This window comes from Sciurus carolinensis, chromosome 18, assembly GCF_902686445.1.
Source record: "Sciurus carolinensis chromosome 18, mSciCar1.2, whole genome shotgun sequence".
Classification (NCBI taxonomy): domain Eukaryota; kingdom Metazoa; phylum Chordata; class Mammalia; order Rodentia; family Sciuridae; genus Sciurus; species Sciurus carolinensis.
The window spans coordinates 21112315-21126521 of NC_062230.1; the positions used below are offsets into that span (position 1 = coordinate 21112315).

A 14207-nucleotide genomic window follows, 5' to 3' on the forward strand; every position below is an offset into this window, starting at 1 on the left:
AGCCCAGTGGGAAATCCAGACTTCTAGCCTTACCTGGACGTGACGAGGTAGAGCACCCCTTCCATTCAGAATGGTGTCAAGGGAGCCAGTTAAAGCAGAAGTTTAAACAAGATCCAGAGTACCACAAAAAATACCCTAAATGTCAAGGTTGCAGTTGAAATCACTGACCATACCAAGAATGAGGGAGATCTCAACTTGAATGAAAAAAGGCAGTCAATAGACCTCAATACGGAAATGACAGAAGTATTGGAATTATCTGATAAAGGTTCTAAGGCACTCATGATAAAAAATATGTCAACAAGCAATTGCAAACACCCTTGACAAGTCTTAAGAAAGAACTAGAAGATATAAAGAAAAATTGGATGGAAATTATAAAACTGAAAAACAAAATGACTGAAATAGAAAACTGATTGAAAAGAAGGGTTGAAAGAATCAATGGAATTAATGAAAGGACAATAGAAATTACCCAATCTGAACAATAGAGAGAAAATAAACTTAAAAAATGAAAATAACCTCAAGGACTTCTGGGACTATAATAAAAGATCTACTATTGGAGTTCCAGAAGGAAAGGAGCAAGAAGGCAGGATGGAAAAGTACTCAAAAAATGGCTGAAGATAACCCAAATTTTATAAGACATGGACTTTGGAGTCAAAAGGCTGAATGAATTCTCAAATAGTAGAACCCAAAGAAATTCACACCAAGACAAATCATAGTCAAACTTAAAAAACTCAAGTCAAAGAAAACAAGTGAGAGAAAACCAAGATCTGAACAATAGTGGAAAACAACTCCAGTGGTCGATTTTGCATCAGAAACCGTGGAAGCTAGAAGGAAGTGGCACAACATTTTTCAAGTGCTGAAAGAAAACAGCTGTCCACTCAGAATTCTATATGTATTGAAAATATACTTCCTGAATGAGGGGTGATCAAGACATTGTCAGACTAGGGGAAACTGAGAAAATTCATTGCCAGTCAACCTGCCCTTAAAAAATGACCCAAAGTAGGGGCTGAGGATATAGCTCAGTTGGTAGAGAGTCTGCCTCACAAGCACAAGTCCCTGGGTTCAATCCCCAGCACCACAAAAAAAAAAAAAAAAAGAAAGAAAGAAAAAAAGAAAAAGGCCCAAAGTAAGTTCTTTAATCAGAACAGAAATAAAAAAAAAAGGAAGCTTTGAACATCAAAAAAGGAAGAAAAAAAAAAAAAAAGGAAAGAGAAACTTTAGTTCTTTTGATTTTTCTAAATCATGTTTGACAGTTGAAGCAAAAATCATATGATCTGATGTGGCTCTACATAAAAAGAGAAGAAAGATTTAAGACATATCATATATTATATATTAAGACATTTATAAATGGGAGAAGGTGAAGGGACATAAACAGAGTCAAGATTTCTATGGTACCCTCAAATAGCAAAATGTCAACACCAGTAGACTGTGATTCATTATGTATGTAGAATGTAAGACTTAGAGCACCCACCAAAAAAGAAAGAGATACATTCAAAACCTCTAATGATAAATCAAAATGGAATTATAAAAAAAAGTGTGAGTAATCCATAGTAAGCAAGAAAAGAAAAAGAGCAACAAAAAATAAAACAAAAAAAATAGAAAAATAAGTTGACAGGCTTAAACTATAATAAATTACACTAAATGTACATGGTCTAAGTATACCAATTAAAAGTCAGAGATTGGCAGAGTAGATTTTAAAAAAATCACCCAACTGTATACTGTCTGCAAGAAACTTACTCTAAGTACAATGAGATAGAGATGTTGAACATAAAAGAATAGAACATATATATCATGCAAATATTAATCAAAAGAAAGCAAGACTGGCTATATTAATTAATACAAATGCTTTTTGACTTATGATGGGATTACATCCTGACGAACCCATTGTTGGAATATTGTTAACTCAAAAATATATTTCACATAACTAGCCCAGCAAACATCATAGGTGAACCCAGCCTACCTTAAACACGATCAGAATATTTACATTAGTCTAAAGTTGGGCAAAATCATCTAACATAAAGCCTATTTTATGATAAGGTGCTGATATCTGATGTGTATGTGCAATGGGATGTGAAAACACCAAGCACAATATACAAAAAGAAAAAAAAAACTGACAACACAGTAAAGTATCTTATTGGTTATTTTCCCTTGTGATCACATGACAGACTGAACAGTGGCTCAGTGCCACTACCCAGCATCATCTCACTATTGCAGGAAAAGGTCAAAATTCAAAATTTGAAGTATAATCTCTACTCAATGTGTATCTTTTGCAACATCCATAATGTCAAAAAATTTAAAAATCAAATAATCATGAAACATGTACATTAGATAAAGTAGATTGAGGTCAAAGAAAATGATCAGAAATGGATACTTAATAATCACCAAGATGACATAAATCCTAAATGTGTACATAACAAACCAAAGAACTGCAAAATCCATAAGGAAAACCTGAAAAAACTGCAAGAGTAAATGAGCAAATCCACAATTATGATTAGATTTCAACATTCCTCTCTCAACAATAGAACAATAAAACAAAAAATAAGCAAAGATATAGAACTCAACCAGACCGTTGACCAATAGTAGCACCCCATCCAACAACAGTAGAATGCATATTTATTTATATACCACATATTAAATACCAAGATAAGTGGGTTGAGAGGCATAGACATGGGGATCATAGGTTCAAGACCAGCCTCACCAACTTAGCAAGACCCTGTTTCAAAACTAGGGTAGGGTATGGCTAAGGTATGGCTCAGTAGTTAAGCATCCTTGAGTTCAATCCCTTGTAAAACAACAACAAAAACAAACAACAACAACAAAATATATATATATATATATATATATATATACCAAAACAGACCATATAGAATGTGACCTCTGACCTGGGTTTGATTCAACCTAGACGCCAAGAAAATATGAAAATACATGAAAACTAAACAATACACTTCTACATTGTACATGAGCCATAGAGGAAGCCTCAATAAAAAAATTTAATTCCCTGAATATCAAAATTTGTGGGGCCCAGCTGAAGCAGTGCTGGGAGGGAGATTTATAGCATTGCGTGCTTACTTAGAAAGAGAAAATGTTTCAAGTCAATAATAAAAGTTCCCACTTCACAAGACTAGAAGAAGAAAAGCAAAATTAAAAAGCAACCAAAGAAAGTTAAGAGCAGAAATCGATAAAATTGCAAAAAAACCAAAACAGAGAAAATTGGTGGAACCAAAGCCTGGTTCTTTGAAAAGACAAATAAAATTGATAAACCTCTGGCAATGTCAGGAGTAAAACAAGGTACATCATTACGGACCCTGAAGACATCAAAAGTATAATAGGTGCATACTAAATCTGCACTCATGAGTTTGACCACTTGGATGAAATTGACCAATTCCTCTAAAAGCACAACTTAATACAATCCACCTAATATGAAATAGATAATTTAATATCCCTATAACTACTAAGGAAAGTAAGTTCATAACTTTAAAACATTCAAAAATAAGCCTTGGCCCACAATGGTTTTACTAGAATATTCCAACAAATATTTAAATAAGGATTAGCACCTATTTTCTTTCAGAAATTAGAAGAGGAAACATTTGATAATTTAAGGGTTCATGAGATGAGTATTATCCTGTGCTTTTGTCAGGATTTTGCTGCTGTGACCAAAAGACCCGACAAGAACAATTGTAGAGGAGGAAAAGTTTATTTGGGGCTCACAGTTTCAGAGGTCTCAGTGCACAGATGGCCAACTCCATTGCTCTCAGCGCCGGTGAGGCAGAACGTCATGGCAGAAATGTGTGAAGAAGGAAAGCATCTCGGGACATGGCAGCCAGGAAGAGAGAGTCCTGCTCACCAGGGACAAAATGTACTCTCCACAGGCGCACGCCCAGTGATCTGCCTCCTCCAGCCACACCCTACCTGTCTACAGTTACCACCCACTTAATCCATCCAAGTGGATTAATGCACTGATTAGGTCAAGGCTATCCTAACCTGATCACTTCACCTCTAGACTTTCTTGCATTGTCTTACACCTGAGCTTTTGGGGGATCCCTCATATCTAAAGCATAACATCCTGACATCAAAACAGACAAAGACAGTTCATAAAAGACAACCACTGGCTAAAAGTTCTCATGACTACAGATGTAAAAATTCTTAACAAAATAGTAGCCAATGGGAGTTACTAGTATTTGTAGAGTGGATTTTATTCTAGGATGAAGGCTGGTTCAGTATTTGGAAATCAGTCAGTATCAGTCACCATATTAACAGGCTAAAGAAGAGAAATGACAAGATCATATCAACTGAGAAAGAATAAGAATAGGACAATTTGACATGTATTCACAATTTAAAAAAAAAAAGAAAAAAGAAAAAAGAACTACCCCAGAAAATTAGGACTAAATGGAACTTTCTCAACCTGATAACAGACAGCTACAAAGCACCTATAGTTAACATTGTGACATTGTTAAAAGACTGAATATTTTCTCTCTACAGTTGGGAACACCAGTTATTCAAAATAGTGCTGGAAGTTCTAGCTAGTGCAATAAAGAATGCAAAGGAAATAGAAGTCATGCAGTTTGGAAGGGAAGAAATAAACCTTGTCTACTTGTAAATCACAGTATCATCTATGTAGAAAAATCTAAGGAGTCTACTGAAAAATCTTTAGACCTAATCCCAAGCACAGTCTTAGGATATAAGATGATAATACAAAATCAATTATGTTTTTATAAACTAACAATGAAAATTTGGACAATGAAATTAAGAATATGATACCATTTATGCTAAAATATGTGAAATAGGCTTAAATTTAACAAAACATTTATAGACCTTGTATGCTGAAAAATCGCAAAATGCCAATGAAAGAAATTGGTGATCTTAGTAAATGGAGAGATATACCATGTTCATGGACCAAAACACTCAACAAAGTGAAGCTAACAATTCATAAGTTGGCAAATAGGTTTAATAGAATCCCTTAATTTTTAGCAAGATTTATTACAGAGATAAACAAGAATATTCTAAAAATTATATGGAAAGGCAAAAGAACTATGATTGCTGAAACAATTTTGAAAAAGAAGAATGCAATGGGATGAATCAGTTTACCCAGTTTCAAAGACTTATTATACACTTATGGTAATCCAGACTGAGTGATACTAGTGGAGGTGTAGAATGAAGAAATAGACCCATCTAAATATGCCAGACTAATTTTAACAAAGGTGCAAATCAATTCAGTGGAGTGGGAATGGACTTTCCAACACATGGTGCTGGAGCTACTAGACATGTATAGGCAGAAAGATCAGCACTGATCTAAATTCCACACCTCCTACAATAATTAATGCGAAATGGACCACAGACTTAACATACAAAATATTAAACTATAAAACTTTTAGAAAACTGTAGGAGGAAATCTTTGGGATCTTGGACTAGGCAAAGAGTTCTTAGATGAGGCATCAAAAAAGTAAAAGGAAAAATCGATCATTTAGATTTCATCAAAATTAAACACTTTCATTCTGTAAAACAGCCTTTTAAGAAGTTGAAAAGACCAGCTACTGGGAGGAAATATTTTCAAATCACACATCTAACAAAGGAGTAATATGTAGGCTATCTAGAGGGCCCCCAACACTCAACGGTAAAGAAAAACAAAATCATCCGATTAGAAAATGGGCAAAAGAGCACACATTTTGTTCAAGAAGATATACAGATAGCACAAGCAGGTGAAAAGTTGTTCAATTCCATTAGCAATCAAGGAAGTGCAAACTAAAGCCACAATGATATTACTGCACATCTAAGAGAATAACTAAAATGGAAAACAGCAACCAGCTAATGCTGGTGAAGATGTGGAGAGACTTACACATTGCTTGCGAGAAAGCTGTTCAGCAATATAAAGAAACTGTGGATCTACAGGATGAGTTGATTGATTCTCCAGAGACTTATGCTGAGTGAAACAAGCCAATCCCAAACATTCATGCTATTTGATTTCTTTCATATAAGATTCTTGAAGTGACAAAATTGTAGCAAGGAAGCACAGATTAGTGGTTGTTAGGGACAGGGTGAGGTCACTAAGGAAGTGGATGTGCCTATAAATGGCAATGGGAGGGATTCTTTATGCACACTTAGACACATTTGGTCAGTGTTCTGGTTGTGATACTGTACTACAGTTGCATTAGTTTTACAAGATGTTATAATTGGGGAAAACTGGCTGAAGAATCCATGTTGTACACGTACATACGGTCTCTTTCTCTGTTATTTTTTATTGTTGCATACACATCTGTAATTATCTCAAAATAAGAAATTGGTTTAATTAATTTATGGGAAAAAAGAGAATTACAGGATATGATGAAGGCTGAGAAGACATCAAACAGGAGTTGTGATAAAGAAGGAGGGGCAGCAGCTCCTTGGAGGAGGTGACACTCAAGAGAGAAAGAACCAGTCAGGCCAAGTATCTGGAATAAGCTTGGAGAGTAGCAAGTGCAAGGATCCTGGGGTAGGAGGGAGGTGGAAGGCGAGCTCTGGCTTTCTAAGGCGGAGAAAGGAGGCCTGGTGGCTGCCATATGGACATCCTGAGTGTGAACTCAGGGCAGCGTTTTACTTCAGGGTCTGGTAGATACCACAGATGGAAAGGCAGCCTGGGTGTATGGCTCTCATGCCTGCGAGGGAGGGCCGCTGCCTCTGCGCCATCCCTTGGGCATCTTGGAATTCAGCAACCTGCACTCCCCCCAGGACAGCTCCCACCACGCACCAAGGCTGCTCCCACCAGATGCTGTCTCCTGAGCAACGGAGCTGAAGCTTCCAACTCTATCTGGATGTCGCTGGTACTCGTGGGATGGAGACTCAGAACTTGAGGGTGGAGAAGGCTGGAACTCACTTTGGGGTTCTGTGCACAGATGGGCTTTGCCTGGCCAGCGTCCACGCTTTCTTCCGGCAGTGTCTCCCCATTCCGTGAAGGGTCCCTCGACCCCTCCTGTGGGGCTGTTTACTTTGCTCGGATCTCTATTTGAGTGCTGGCTTCACTCTGCCTCATCCCCGGGCTGGGAGTCAGACTAGGTCCTGGCTAAGATCTCTTCCTGTAAAGACCAGAAATTCACTTCAAAACTGATTTATGCAAAAGTAAATTTAAAGAAAAGAACTGTGTAAGAACTTTTGCACGACGACAGAAGCCTAGTTCACACTGGTTTAAGGGGGTGGAGGAATAAAAAAAAAATAAAAATACAATAAAAGGAATTTGGGCTCTCATGATTGACAAGTTCAGAGAGAATGGCTTCCTCTCTTTTATGGCTCTGCTTTCTCTCGGGACAGCTTCGTTCTCAGGCTGGGGGGTGGTGAGATGGTTCCTGCAGCTCCTGGCTGAAAGTCCACCAGCTTAGCACCCCAGAGAAAAGATGAGCCCTGTTTCCCCAGAGCTCCTGCCATAGTCCTGAGATTGAGTTTCCTGTCCCATCCCTGAACCAATGGGTGTGGCTGGAGAGAGGCTGCAAGCTCATTGGCCAGGCTTAGGTCATGTGCTTACCCTTAGAGGTTGGGGTGGGGCTAGCTTCACACATACCACGTGACCTGGAGGAGCACAGGGGTGACCCTCAACAGAAGCAGGGGACTGTTAGCAGAGAGTGGAATGGATGCTGGCCAGGCAAAACCAACATTCTGCAGTCCTAGCAGGACCCTGCCCCTCCTGCCTCCATCAAGTGCTGAGTTTTCATGGCACAAATACAAAGAGACTCCTTGAGCCTCATTGCTCAGGAGAGAGTGTGATTGGAGCCCCTTGGCTCAGCTGTTCAGCCCTTGTCCAGTCATCTGTGAATGGCTGTGGGTGTGGGTGTGTCACCTACTGGAACTTTTGGTGAACAGGGAAGTTCTTAGAAAGGCCAGGCCACCCCAAAACTGTTACAAACAGGCGGGGCCTCTGGAAGACCTAAGTGAGCTCCTGAAAACCACGTCACAGAGAAGCAGGGAGCAGGGATGCAGGTCCAGGGATGACAGTGACGAGAGCCAGGCTTCCTGAGCGCCTCCTGCGTTCCAGACATCATTCGGAGATGTGTTCAGTGGGTCGCCTCCTCCGATCCAGGCAACAACCCGTGAGGCAGTGCCTTGGTCGTGGCCACTAAAGTGAGCACAAGGAATGTGAGGCCCAGAGGCTCCACCTTGTATCCGGGTCGCTCTCAGAAAAACTGCCCTGCCCCCGTCTCCTTCTCCACCGTCCACGCCAGTGAATCTCTCCGTCCTCGCTCCAGCACCCCGGCCTCCCTCGCCGAGGGGCCGATGGCTTGTGGGCCCCGACCGCCTCGTGTCTCTGTGCCTTTGCACGGCTCTTCTCTTCTGGAATGCCTTTCCCTTGCCCAACACCCATCCTGCCAGACACAGTGCGTGACCTTGCTGGTGCCAGCCCCTGGGACGGAGCAACTTGCTCTCTTGCTACCTCCCATCAAGGAGCTCTGTCTGTCTGCGTTGCAATGCACAGATGGCTCTCTTTCTCCCAGATCAGACTGTGAGTCGGGCAGGGACCAAGTCCTGTGCTTGTCCTCAGCAGCGTCTGTGCAGGCGTGGCCCAGAGGAGGCAGCCCTGCAGGCAGGGTGACTGGGTGGTGAGGGGGTTTCCTGCGCCCCGCCCTCCCTCACTGTGGCCTGTCTCTCCTGATCTCTTGGCAGCCTGGCGTGGGGCTCCTTTACCTGCTGCATGGCAGCCTCGGTCACCACGCTCAACTCCTACACCAAGACGGTCATTGAGTTCCGGCACAAGCGCAAGGTGTTTGAGCAGGGCTACCGGGAGGAGCCGACCTTCATAGACCCTGAGGCCATCAAGTACTTCCGGGAGAGGTCAGTGCACACAGGGGCACCTCTGGCTGCCATTGGGAAACCGAGGCCCCAGCTGTGACCTGGAGTGAGTGGTCAGACGGAGTGTTCTGGGGGCTGTGAGTGGAAGGGGCAGGCGGGGTGAGGCAGTTTGGATTTCACTGTGTTGGAAATTCTGAGACATTTAATGTTTTGTGGGGCAGGAAGTCACCTTGGGCTTGTGATCAGACATGGGAAGCCCAGGAAGAGGCAAGCCTGAGCATTTGCCATTTGCCCCAGGCTGCTTAAGCCACAATTTTTTTTTTTTTTAAAGTACCAAAACAAGACTTCCTTCTTGGATTCTGTCATGGCACTGAGTGAAAAGAGGAACTGGCAGTAGGATTGGTGACAACCACAAGAGAGGATGGTCCCTGAAGGTCAGGAACTGCATCCGATCACCAGTCTTCAAAAACCAGACGGGAACAGAGGAGGTGGCAATAGATGGTGTTTAGGTGGATGGACAGATGAATGGGTGGGTGGGTCGATAGGTGGATGGATGGATGGATGGACGGATAGGTGGATGGATTGATGGATGGATGGGTGGATGGATGAATGGATGGATGGATGGATGGATGGATGGATAGGTGGATGGATAGGTGGATGAATAGGTGGATGGGTGGATGGATGGATGGATAGATAGGTGGATGGATTGGTGGATGGATGGGTGGATGGATGAATAGATGGATGGATGGATGGATGGATGGATAGGTGGATGGATAGGTGGATGAATAGGTGGATGGGTGGATGGATGGATGGATGGATAGGTGGATGGATAGGTGGATGGATGGGTGGATGGATGGATGGATGGATGGATGGATGAATGGATGGATAGGTGGATGGATGATTGATGGATGGGTGGATGGATGAATGGATGGATGGATGGATAGGTGGATGGATGATAGGTGGATGGATGGATGGATGGATTGATGGATGGATGGATGGATGGATGGATGGATGGGTTGGTGGATGAATAGGTGGATGAGTGAATGGATGGATGGATAGATGGATGGATGGATTGATGGATGGATGGATGGATGGATGGATGGGTTGGTGGATGAATAGGTGGATGAGTGAATGGATGGATGGATAGATGGATGGATGGATAGATGGATAGGTGGATGGATTGATGGATGGATGGGTGGATGGATGGATGGATGAATGGATGAATGGATAGGTGGATGAATAAGTGAATGGATGGATAGGTGGTGGGTGGGTGGGTGGATGGATGGATGGGTGGATGGATGATAGGTGGATGGATGGATGGATGATCGATCCATGGATGGATGGATGGATGGATAGGTGGATGGATAAATGAATGGATGGATGATGAATGGATGGGTGGGTGGATGGATGATAGGTAGATGGATGATAGGTAGATGGATGGATGGATGGATGGATGGATGGATGGATAGTTGAGTGACTCTGTAAGTAGGTGAGTGAATGGATAGGTGGGTGAGAGGGTGGATGGATGGATGGATGGATGGATGAATGGATGGATAGGTGGTGGGTGGGTGGGTGGATGGATGGATGAGTGGATGGATGATAGGTGGATGGATGGATGGATGATCGATCCATGGATGGATGGATGTATGGATAAGTGGATGGATTGATGGATGGATGGGTGGATGGATGAATGGATGGATGGATGGATGGATGGATGGATGGATGGATAGGTGAATGGATTGATGGATGGATGAATAGGTGGATGAATAGGTGGATGGGTGAATGGATGGATGGATGGATGGATGGATGGATGGATACGTGGATGGATTGATGGATGGATGGGTGGATGGATGAATGGATGGTTGGATGGATGGATGGATGGGTGGATGGATTGATGGATGGATTGATGGATGGATGAGTGGATGGATGGATGGATGAATAGGTGGATGGATAAATGGATGGATGGATGATGAATGGATGGATGATGGATGGATGATAGGTAGATGGATGATAGGTAGATGGATGGATGGATGGATGGATGGATGGATGGACAGTTGAGTGACTCTGTAAGTAGGTGAGTGAATGGATAGGTGGGTGAGAGGGTGGATGGATGGATGGATGGATAGGTGGATGTGTGGATGAGTAGCTAGGCAGAGGATGGGTGGGTGAGTGGATGGATGAATGGAGGGAAGGAAGGATGTGTGGGAGGACAGAGATGGATGGATGTCAGGATTTCAGAAACTGGGGATACCTTGAGGCAGAACTCCTCCAAGACACTTTCTCAGAGGCCACTCAGCATCGGCTTCCTGAAACCTGGCGTGTCTGAGTCCTGCCTCTGGGGATGAGTCCAGTGCGCCTTCTGTCCCCGCTTGCTCTCCACTGCTCCCCTCCCAGCTCAGCAGGGCACCACCACGACCACCCCCAGTGCACACCCCTCCTGGGCTGGGGGTGCTGCCCTCCTCAGCAGCTCTGCGCCCCAGAGCACAGGCTCAGCCGTCTCGGCCTGTGCTGCCCTCGGGGCTCCGTCTGCCCCAGGCCTCTCCACCAGTGGCAGCAGAGGCAGTGACCGAGCTGCTCCGACTCCCGTCCCGCACACATGGCCTGACCCCTGGGTCCAAGAAGGGCAGATCTGGGCCTGGGGTCCCTGCTCCCAGTGCTGGGGTTGGAACCCAGGGCCTCGGGCAGGCTAAGCACGTGCTTCACCACTGAGCCACGCACCCCTCCCGTGGAGTCCCGTCCTCCTGAGAGAACAGTGAGCCCGTGCCAGCACCACGCCTGCCCGGCGCCAGGCCATCTGGAGACATTTCAGCTCATCTCATGGCCGCCCCGTGCAGTAGGCACGACCGGGCTATTTGACAGATGAGAAAAACTGAGGCTCAGGGAAGCGAAGACGCTTACTTACGATTGCACAGTGTGGAAAGAGGTCTGAGCGCCAGGTCTCCAGGCCTCTTTCCAAGATCAAAGACCTTCAGAGCTGGCAGTGTCCCCAGGCAGAAGAGGCAGAAGAGGTAGAGCCAGGATCAAACCCGGGTTGCCACCTCTGTGTCCACATAGGCGCACAGGACGTATCTGCACCGTGCCCGTGAATGGCGGGCTGGGAGGGGCTTCTTAGTGCACGGGCATGGGACTGTCACCTGTGGCACTCTCTGACCTGGAGTATGCTTTCTTCCACTGTGGGGGTCTCACCAGAGCTCAGGAGATGGATGCTGTGGGGGGTTGGAGGGAATCGCCGGGCGGAGCCCCTGGCCTCCCACCCTGGGGCTTGCTCTGCACTGCCCCCCAGAGGCCCCCAGTGGGACTGAGCAGGACCCGGCAGGAGGCTCGAGTCCTGCCCATCTCTCTGTCCCCTACCTGTCTTCCTGGGACCACCTCCCAAATGAATACCTGTATCCAGATGCTGACCGCAGGGTCTACTTCCCGGGCAGCTGAAGGAGACATACTTTAGGGGCAGGGAACTAAACAGGGCTGAGGGACCAGCCAGTCAGAGTCTGAGAAGGAAGAGGGGAAGAGGCGGGGGCTGGGCAGCACGGAGGCACTGGGCTCTCCATGAGGCACATGGGAGAGTTTCCACCAGGGCAGGCGTGTGGGCATGGGGGGGCCCGGAACCCCTCTGACTGCTCCAAGCTTCCTCTGATTGGTGTCAAGGACCTCATTTCTGTCCCTGGATTGTGCCAAGCTCATCCTGCCTCAGGGCCTTTTCAATTGCTGTCCTCTGCTTGGAATGCTCACCTGGACTGACTCCCTCAGGCCCCTGCATCAGGGTCCCAGCAAGAAAGACAGCAGGGCTTCAGTCCCAGGTCGGGCTAGGCTGGCACCCCAGCTCCCCTCGTCCAAGCCACGGAAGGCGGCGTGCCTGGATTTCCCAGGGCCCGGAGTAGGGGTGCATAAGTCCCCAGATGTCTACAGGTGTCCCGCTGGCGCTGCAGTCTGTTGTCACCTTGGCTGTCTGCCACCTGGGGTGTCGGGGGGAAGCTGCGCTGGTCCTGCTGAGGAGCACCTGGAGCTGTCCGTACCCACAGCAGGAAGCTGCCATCGTCTGTGCCCCAGATCTGATGGCGCCCAGCAGCTCGGGCCCGAGACGAGTGCTGCTCAGCATATGTGCAGGATATCGCTTTGCACATTCATAACGCGAACATTATGCAGAGGTTCATCAAATTTTATTTCCCTTCCCCTCCGAGGAGAACGTTTCAGCTTAGCTGGGCTGTTCTATTTTTTTCTTTCTTTTTTTTTTCTGTCTTCTCTGCAAAATGCTTGGAGCACACAGGTCTCTGTGCAGGTTTGCAGGGGGGCTGCATAGCCGGCTGAAGGGCGGCGGTGGCCAGCGTGGCTGGCATCCCTGCAGCCACACTGAGGGACACGAGGAAAGGCGATTCATGCCCCCTCCCCATGTATCCTACTCCCTGGGGGCAGAGGGTGCTGTGGAAAGAGCGGGGCTGTGGAGTCCCAGTTCTGTCCCTTTGCTGCTGCTGTGTGACTTGGAGTAAGGTGCTGAGCCTCTCTGGGCCTGTTTCCTCTGGCCAGTGATGGGAGACTCCAGAACTCTGAGTCTCAGGAAGGCTTGTGACGTGCAGGACAGGGTGCATGTGTGTGTGCATGTGTGTGTGTGAGAGAGAGAGAAGGAGGGGGGGGAGAGAGAGAGCCTGTCCCTTCTGCCACTCATGCCCTTGGCGGACCTGAGTGGGGCAGGGGCTGGTGGCCTCGTCGAGTGAGGGGGAGTTCAGACGTGCTGCCGCCAGCCCCAGCCTGGCCCTTCTCTAAACGCCTCAGATGGGACTCAGTCCATTTCCACAGCACGTGTGTGAAATATTGCCCTTGTCCCCATTTTACAGATGCAAAATCGAGGCCCAGAGAGGGGACATGACTTATCCAAGGTCTCTCAGCTGGTAAGTGCAGAGCTGGGATTTGGTCCCAGGCGACAGTCAGTGGCCACGCCGTGCAGGCACTCGGCACCCATCGCTGGCCTCCCAGCACGGAGGGGACTTGGGCTCACTCGGAGTGGCAGGGGGCGTCCCAGGCCGGGGCTCAGCAGGGGCGCAGCTGGGAGCAGAGGGGAGGCTGGGAGCAGAGGGGAGGCTGGGTCTGGCTGGCGTGCTGTGCGGGGCACGAGGCTCCCTGCCCCCGTCCCCAGCAGCAGCAGGAAATGTGTGGATCCCACTCCCCGTCTCTCTCACTGTCCTCCTGGACCAGGGACAAGATGGTGGCCTTTGGAGTCGATGGACAGAGGGCTTGAGCTGCCCCTTCCTCAGGCCAGCACTGCTGGATTTTCCTCCAGGGGGGCCGTCAGGGGTACGCGGCGCGTGGCAGATTCTGGGTGGAGGAGGGGCTTTAGACTGCTGGTGTGTGGAAGGCAGGCGCGCGTGTGTGTGCGCGTCTGTGAGTGTGTGTGTGTGAGTGTGTGTGCGTGTGTGTGTGTGTGAGTGCATGTGTGTGTGCGTGTGTGAGTGTGTGTGTGTGTGTGTGTG

General features: G+C 46.6%; 1 protein-coding gene across 3 annotated transcripts in view; it reads left to right on the top strand.

Annotated features, from left to right (window-relative positions):
• Gsg1l (GSG1 like) overlaps positions 1–14207 on the top strand; it is a 193967-nt gene that overhangs the window by 162820 nt on the left and 16940 nt on the right. For all 3 annotated transcript variants that reach the window (XM_047533803.1, XM_047533804.1, XM_047533805.1), the window contains 2 exons: positions 8620–8787; positions 13575–13628. In XM_047533803.1, the coding sequence (XP_047389759.1) occupies positions 8620–8787; positions 13575–13628 (222 nt within the window). The remainder of the gene's footprint in view (positions 1–8619; positions 8788–13574; positions 13629–14207) is intronic.